Here is a 9,094-nt window from a genome sequence, read left to right as displayed (position 1 = left end):
GTATCCAGCCCCATTTAATGTACAATGTTGTCAATGCCATCTTTTGGACATTCATCATATTGCGTTGGTTTTCTTTTCTTGTCCTCAAACACTCTAATCTGTTTATTTTCAAGTTACACTTAGATGAAAAAAAAGAAAATCAATTGTTTTATTGGTTGTATTACGAAGGTAATCTTGGGCCTCCTTACTGCTGCTATCCATGCCATTCTTTGTCTTTTTTGTCACCTCGGAAACATGGCTTAGTTTTAGCGCATGTTACGCCTCTCTTCATCAGACTGCACTGGTTGCCAATGGCTGCTCGCATCAAATTCAAGGCACTAGTTATCGCCTACAAAACAACCTCTGGCTCGGCACCAATATACCTAAACTCACTTGTTCAGACTTACACACCCTCCAGAAGCTTGCGTTCTGCAAGCGAGCGGCGCCTCGTGGTTCCATCCCAAAGAGGCATGAAATCGCTCTCACGGACATTTTCCTGGACCGTTCCCACCTGGTGGAATGACCTGCCGATCTCAATTCGTGCTGCCGAGTCTGTAGCCATTTTTAAAAAACATCTTAAGACATCTTTTCCAATTGCACCTGACCAATAAAGACACTTAACTATCAATTAAACTTTCTGTTTGTTTGTCCCAAAAAAAAGTATGTGTACTGTGCTCGATTAACTGAGAATTCTTACAGCTAAGTAAGTCTGCTAAAGGATAAAAAGTAAATGTAAATAACATGAGTGATAATGTGATCTCTGTAATGCTGCGTTCACACTGCATGCGAATGACGCAAATACATTGCGCTATTCGCGCGAAGATGGACGCGTGAACAATTTGAATCCATTAGCTTCATTCGCGTGTGACATTCACTACACAACAGACGCGAATTCAGGGTTTCTGCCAGGCAGCGGCAGTCGGCAGTCAGACTATCCGAGTTAAGGCTGCTCTCACCGGGGTTGATGAGCGCTGAGCTCCGGTGATCGCCTGGGTCTCACACCTCCAAAAACACCAGATCAAATTTTCAAATAGGAGCTCTCTTAATAATTAAATCACATATTTGAGCTTTAAACAACTACATTCTCGCCTGAACTATTAAAACTACATTTTGTGACACAATACAGTAGTATTTTTAAATTAATCTGGCCTCAGGGATGGGTTTCTCATCCGTCACTTCACCACGTGACAGCAGTAAGCAGGCTCCTCATTGGTTAACGCGGCGCGAATATCTGCCAAAGTTCAGATTTTTCAACTTGAGCGATTCGCGTGTTTCGCGCGGTTCGCGACAATCACGCGTTCAAAACGCTCAATTCACGTGATCATTGCCGCACCATTCGCGCCATTCGCGCCCTTCGCACCATTCGTGCCGCAGAATGCCTATTCGCGTCTCTGCATTGACTTAACATGTAAATCACTTGTGCGAATCGCATCATTCGCGTGCGGTGTGAACGCAGCATAAGGATGTAGTTATTCTAGCAATAGGAAGAGGAATGGCCAAAAACCAGGGCAGGAACGTGCTGGCCAAGTGAATATTTTAGTTTAAAAAAAATAAAACAAGGAATAATAAGTCCTGTTGTCATATTAATCATATTATCTTTTTTTTTTTTTTTTAAGCGTGGTATCGGTATCAAGGTATTTTAGTCTGGTATCGTATCGAAGTCCTAATTTTGGTATCGTGACAACACTAGTCCCAAATGGTACTGTACCGCACTCTTGGCCTAAATGACCCTCTGCCAGAAAGGGTATTGTGCAGTTGGTATGGCGTCCCCATAGTGTCAGCAGCTGATGCAGCGTAGAAGTTTCCTCGAAAGGGAACATCTAGGGTTACATATGTAACCCCGGTTCCCTGAGAAAGGGAACGAAACGCAGCATCTTTGGACAATATGAATCTGAAGAAGTATCTTAGGCACACACGTACCTCATGAGGACACGTCCCCAGCGTCCCATTCCCTTTCTCAGGGAACCAGGGTTACACACATAACCATACAACAAATACATGACCAGCAGCTGATCTGACGTATTGCTGAAAAGTAGGAAAACCAATATTTTTCATTAGAGAAACAATTATGAAGAAAAATGCTGTGTAATTGTAATTTTGCCTGTCATGCTGATGTGTCCTTGAATCCTCAGTGACTCACGGCACGCACTGTATCTCTTATCCTGACGGATGTAATGATTAACTGTAAGCACTATCAGCGGCCAGAGAATCATAATATGACAAACACATGTCTTGCATAAAATACAAGAATTGAAGTTGTATTTTATGCATATATTGCCTATAAATACTTTAACCCTTGTTTTGTATCAATAGTCTCATATCAGCTTTGAATTTAAACTGCTGTGATGTTGTCTTTGTGCAAACCTAATCTAATCTATAAAGCATGAATGTGCAAACAATTATTAGTTTGCTTTAGTAATTACCTTGGCTTAGGGTCATGTTGTTAACTTGTGTGTGATTTAGTTACAGTTTGTTTTGATGGTCCCAGTAGGTATTCTTTCACTACAAATAATGTGTGTGTGTATCAACTAACTCTCATTAGAGTATTAGACTGTTAGTTAAGGGTTAGTAGACTAAGCTGACTGGTAGTTACTTATGGTCAGTATAATGTCTGAAGGGGACCGTTGAAATAAAAGGTAACCAATGCTTTAAATTAAACAAACTCATTGTAAGTTCAAAGGCTAATAGTCAAACATGGTATTTTTGCTACATAACACTGACCATAAGTAGCCATCCTTTGTTTATCTTCCTTTAATGATTTTATAATAGCAGGAAACCCTACCTACAACAACAGAAAAAAGAAAACGGAAAATAGCTCTTTCCCATTGTGTGTGTGTGTGTGTGTGTGTGTGTGTGTGTGTGTGTGTGTCCTGGTAAACCCTATGTTGTGGGGACATTTTTGGGTCCCCATGAGGAAAACATAATTTTGTGATGTTTTTTTGAAAATGTAAAAATGCAGAATGTTTCCTGTGGTGTGTGTGTGTGTGTGTGTGTGTGTGTGTGTGTGTGTGTGTGTGTGTGTGTGTGTGTGTGTGTGTGTGTGTGTGTGTGTGTGTGTGTGTGTGTGTGTGTGTGTGTGTGTGTGTGTGTGTGTGTGTGTGTGTGTGTGTGTGTGTGTGAGAGAGAGAGAGAGAGAGAGTGTCCATCCCTCCCCCTCCTCACATGTACATAACTATGGTGCATCTGGACTTTAGACTGGTGAGTAATGAAAACTGAATAGTAATCTTTGGGCTGTTTCTTTTTCAACAAGTGGGGAAAGGTTAATCTCCTTTTTATGCGTTTGTTCTGTAACAGCAGACAGAAGACACTGTGTGTGACATCTCTCAGAAGACTATAAGACCAGAGCTCAGGTTAGATCAGCAGGAGTTTATGTGACTATCTCCAGCGCTGAGAGAATCGGTGTGTGTGTGTGTGAGAGAGAAGCCTCAGCTCTTTTTGCAGCTGGTCAGTGGGATGGAAGAGACATGTCTGCGGCTCTAGACAAATACTGCGGATCCGTCTTCTGGGTGAGTCTCTAACTTACAGCTTTCTAAATGATTGTACAGACAGATTCCACAGTCTAAACATGCTGAAGTCAGATTATGTTGCTGGGCACATCAGCATACGACCATGCTTTATGCATTCTACTCAGAAGGTACAATTTAAAGTTATTAATTCATGATCATTTTGTAAAAAACTGCCATAAGTTCTGAGCAGGGTTATTATTGTTATTTAAGTTTAGGAACTAAAAAAAGGATGCAACTCTTCCCCCAAACTAAAGGATGAACGCATGTACACGTTTGAAGAAATAAGTCAACCAGACACAATGTTTCCTCCATGTTTGTAATATCATACTTTGAGATTACTTTTTATTATTATTATTATTATTATTATTATTATTATTATTATTATTGTGATAAATAAATAAATAAATAAATACATGTATGTATGTATGTATGTATGTGTATATATATATATATATATATATATATATATATATATATATATATATATATATATATAATGACAAAAGCACATAATGAAATGACTAAACAATAAACTAGAATTAATGAAATTAAAAATAACTAATAAAAGGTAATTAAAAATATTAAAACTAAATGAACCCTGGTTCTGAACAGGGTTATTATCGTTAACTAAAACATTTCTGCTCATTGCAATAAAGCTGAAATAAAATCAAATATAAATATGATTTAAAAAATGTAAACTAAGCAAATATTAGAAATTTTATAATGAACTGAAATTAGCTGAAGTTTAAGCACTCAAATAATGAAGTGGAAATAATAAAAATACATCTGATAAATAAATGAAACCTACATGTCGATATTAAAAGGTACATAGTGAAATGACTAAAAATTATACTAAACTCAAACTGAATGAACCGGATGTTTTTGAGCCGGATGTGGATTTGATGCTAGTTATTATAAATTATTTGCCAAACTTCGTGTCTATATTCTGAAGCATTCTTGAATTACAGCTGTTGAAGTTCAGGTAATGCCTTTACACGTCTATTCTCAAAAGGGGTGATGTCCTTAGCAGTGCATATTACTACTAATAATACATTTCTGATATATTAACAGTAGGACATTTACAAAATATCTTCATGGAACATGATCTTAATATCCTAATGATTTTTGGCATAAAAGAAAAATTGATCATTTTGGCATATTTGTCAAAATATACCCGTGAGACGCAGGACTGGTGTTGGTGTTGAACCAGGGTGATATGAAATTCTCCATACACCCTTAAAAATAAAGGTGCCAGGAAGAGCCAAACATGGGTTTCACAGTGATGCCATAGGAGAACCATGTTTGGTTTCCCAAAGAAATGTTTTGTGAAATTTAAAGAATTCTAAAGAAACTTTTGTGCAATGGAATGATCTTTTTGGATATTAGAGGTTGTTAATGGAACAAAACACCCTGCCAAAGAACACTTAAGAACCTTTATTTTTAAGAGTGTGTGTCCAGATGTTTACCCAACATCCTTAATGTTATACTTCATGTTCAAAAGATAAAGGTTAGATAGTAAACGTGTGTGACGGACAACTTCACGTTAGGTCTGAAGCCTAATAAGCTGCAGTTTGTGAAGTAGCACAAAAAACTCAAAATCACATTTGATAATAAAATGCCTTGAGTCATGCTGTGTTTGTGTGTGTGTGTAATGATTGACAGCCGGACACACTCATTACGGTGACTTCTGCTGTGAGTTGAGCTCCTGCCAATGACTGATTACACTGACATCACGCTTTCATTCAGTCCTGCTCGCTCTGGTGTGTGTGTACTTGTTTATATTAACAAATGTTCCCACAATGTAATACAAACCTGAGATCTCCAGCCAGCGGTCCTCACAATGTAAATGGATTTATAAACATACTAAATGAGGTTTTTTTTAAATGCAAAAATGCAGAATGTTGAGAGAGAGCGAGAGAGAGCGAGAGAGCGAGAGAGCGAGAGAGCGAGAGAGCGAGAGCGAGAGAGCGAGAGAGCGAGAGAGCGAGAGAGCGAGAGAGCGAGAGAGCGAGAGAGCGAGAGAGCGAGAGCGAGAGATTATTGTTGACATTTTTGCAGATTTATTCAAAGAAAAATAAAATATAACATGGTCCTCAGTATCCAGACCCTTTGCTGTGACACTCATATATTTAACTCAGGTGCTGTCCATTTCTTCTGATCATCCTTGAGATGCTTCTGCACCTTCATTTGAGTCCAGCTGTGTTTGATTATACTGACTGGACTTGATTAGGAAAGCCACACACCTGTCTATATCAGACCTTACAGCTCACAGTGCACGTCAGAGCAAATGAAAATCATGAGGTCAAAGGAACTGCCTGAAGAGCTCAGAGACAGAGTTGTGGCAAGGCAGAGAACTGGCCAAGGTTACAAAAACATTTCTGCTGCACTTAAGGTTCCTCAGAGCACAGTGGCCTCTATAATCCTTAAATAGAAGAGGTTTGGGATGACCAGAACCCTTCCTAGAGCTGGCCGTCCGGCCAAACTGAGCTATTGGGGCGAAGAGCCTTGGTGAGAGAGGTAAAGAAGAACCCAAAGCTCACTGTGGATGAGCTCAAGAGATGGGAGAAAGTTGTAGAAAGTCAACCATTGGTGCAGCCCTCCACCAGTCGGGGCTTTATGGCAGAATGGCCAACGGAAGCCTCTCCTCAGTTCAAGACACATGAAAGTTTGCTAAAAAAAAACACTGAAGGACTCCAAGATGGTGAGAAATAAGATTCTCTGGTCTGATGAGACCAATATATAACTTTTTGGCCTTAATTCTAAGCGGTATGTGTGGAGGAAAAATATCCCTTGTCCAATACAGCCCCAACAGTGCAGCATGGTGGCGGCAGCATAATGCTGTGGGGGTGTTTTTCAGCTGCAGGGACAGGACGGCTGCTTGCAATCGAGAGAAAGATGAATTTGGCCAAGTACAGGAATATCCTGGACGAAAACCTTCTCCAGAGTGCTCAAAACCTCAGACTGGGCCGAAGGTTCACCTTCCAACAAGACAATGACCCAAAGCACAGCTAAAATAACGAAGGAGTGGCTTCACAACAACTCCGTGACTGTTCTTGATTGGCCCAGCCAGAGCCCTGACTTAAACCCAATTGAGCACCTCTGGAGAGACCTGAAAAATGAACTTAAATGATTTTAGCAAATGGCTGCAATATAACAGAGTGAAAAATTTAAGGGGGTCTGAATACTTTCCGTATCGCGTGCGTGTGTGCGTGTGTGCATGTGTGCGTGTGTGCGTGTGTGTGTGTGTGTGCGTGTGTGCGTGTGTGTGTGTGTGTGTGTGTGTGTGTGATGGGAAGGTGTAGGGGCAGGGGCAGTGTAGGGGGATATAATGTTAAGTTTGTACAGTGTAAAATCCATTACGCCTATGGAAAGTCCCCACAATTCACAAAAACTTAAAGTGTGTGTGTGTGTGTGTGTGTCAGAATGCCTCGTACTTGCAGCGTGAGGACCCAGATCTGCCGCTGTGTGTGGAGAGGACGGTGCTGGTCTGGCTTCCTCTCGCGCTCCTCTGGCTCTGCGCGCCGTGGCACTTCTCCAGCTTCTGTAAGAAATCTGCCAAAGCTCCGGCATCACGACTCTACATCAGCAAACAGGTGAAGAATCACATCAAATATCATTTCAAAACCATTCAGTCAAATACAGAGCTACTGGAAATGTCTTGCGCTGATGATACACAGGGCCACTTTTTGAGCAATGTTGCTGAAAGATGTTGCTGTGGCCTTTTTCCATTGGGAATGGGCAACACATTTCTCTTTGGATATCCAGATAGAAATGCGTTGCCCATTCCCACTGAGAAAAAGCCCACAGCAACATCTTTCAGCAACATTGCTCAAAAAGTGGCCCTGTGTATCATCAGCTTTAGAGAGCGTGTTCGAGTGCAGATTCCAGTTTTCCGCTTCTAATGTTTGGATGGTTTGTGTTTGGACGCCACATTGTTCTTCATTTTTATTTCTGGTCATCAGATTGTGGCTGGCCTCCTGTTTCTGACAGCGATCGCGGAGTTAGCGCTGACTCTGGGTGAGGATTATGGGCCGTCGAGTGAGTCCTCCGCGCACAAACACCCAGCGGTGCTCTACACCAATCCTGTTCTGTTCGCAGTGTCATGGGTATGTGTATCACACGGCAAAACATGCTCCTCTTACTTAGTATTTTTGTCTTGTTTCTAGTCAAAATATCTAAAAATTCTTACATTAAGAAACTTTTACTAGACAAATACAAATTATTGTCTTGTTTTGAGAAAAAATAACTCAAAATGAAGAGAGTTTTTGCTTAAAATAAGATAAATAATCTGCCAATGGGGTGAGAAAAATAATCTTGTTTTCTGTTTGAATTTTTTCATTGGCAGATTATTTATCTTATTTTAACTAAAAACTCTCTTTTGAGTTATTTTTTCACAAAACAAGACAATTACTTGTGCTCGTCTAGTAAATACTTCTTGCTTTAAGAATTTTTAGATGTTTGGACTAGAAACAAGACAAAAATACTGAATAAGAAAAGCATTTTTTTTTGTAGTGCAGCCGTCTAAACACAGTAAACTTACACGCAGAGCTGGATGCTCATGTTCATGAGCTGTGTGTGTGTGTGTGTGTAGGTAGTGGTGATGCTGTGCCAGGAGTCCATGCGGCGCAGGGTGATGTGTGTGGACTCCGGAAGCCTCTTCTTATTCTGGCTTCTTCAGGTGCTGTGCGCCGTCTTCCAGTTTCAGACGTTACTGAGGGAAGCGCTGGCACAGGTACAGGACACACTCGCTGAAACAGAAACAACTGACAGGACAGTGCTCAGTATCACAGCTAACTGAGATAGGGGTAGCACTTTATTTTACAGGCCGGTTCCACATCTGCTTATTATAGTGATTACAATAACGGGATAATAACCCTAAACCTAATGCCGTCAAATATGGAGCTAAATCAGTATCAATAAAAATAAATACACACACAGGATTCATAAATGCACACTTAATTCATAAATGCACACACAGGATTCATAAATGCACACACAGGATTCATAAATGCACACACAGGATTCATAATTGCACACACAGGATTCATAAATGCACACTTAATTCATAAATGCACACACAGGATTCATAAATGCACACACAGGATTCATAAATGCACACTTAATTCATAAATGCACACACAGGATTCATAAATGCACACACAGGATTCATAAATGCACACACAGGATTCATAAATGCACACACAGGATTCATAAATGCACACACAGGATTCATAAATGCACACTTAATTCATAAATGCACACACAGGATTCATAAATGCACACACAGGATTCATAAATGCACACACATGATTCATAAATGCACACACAGGATTCATAAATGCACACACATGATTCATAAATGCACACACAGGATTCATAAATGCACACACATGATTCATAAATGCACACACAGGATTCATAAATACACACACAGGATTCATAAATGCACACACAGGATTCATAAATGCACACACAGGATTCATAAATGCACACACAGGATTCATAAATGCACACTTAATTCATAAATGCACACACAGGATTCATAAATGCACACACATGATTCATAAATGCACACACAGGATTCATAAATGCACACACAGGATTCATAA

The 9,094-nt window shown here is 40.1% G+C and overlaps 1 protein-coding gene across 2 annotated transcripts in view; it reads left to right on the top strand.

Annotated features, from left to right (window-relative positions):
- The first annotated feature begins 3,191 nt into the window (after positions 1-3,191).
- The window catches only part of abcc2 (ATP-binding cassette, sub-family C (CFTR/MRP), member 2), a 50,325-nt gene continuing 44,422 nt past the window's right edge, over positions 3,192-9,094 (top strand). For both annotated transcript variants that reach the window (XM_067420799.1, XM_067420800.1), the window contains exons 1-4: positions 3,192-3,485; positions 6,908-7,078; positions 7,448-7,591; positions 8,077-8,217. In XM_067420799.1, the coding sequence (XP_067276900.1) occupies positions 3,444-3,485; positions 6,908-7,078; positions 7,448-7,591; positions 8,077-8,217 (498 nt within the window). In that variant the 5' untranslated portion in view covers positions 3,192-3,443. The remainder of the gene's footprint in view (positions 3,486-6,907; positions 7,079-7,447; positions 7,592-8,076; positions 8,218-9,094) is intronic.

The sequence above is a fragment of the Pseudorasbora parva genome, chromosome 17 (assembly GCF_024679245.1).
Source record: "Pseudorasbora parva isolate DD20220531a chromosome 17, ASM2467924v1, whole genome shotgun sequence".
NCBI lineage: Eukaryota > Metazoa > Chordata > Actinopteri > Cypriniformes > Gobionidae > Pseudorasbora > Pseudorasbora parva.
The sequence above is the reverse complement of the archived record's forward strand: the minus strand, read 5'-3'. Positions and strand labels throughout refer to the sequence as shown.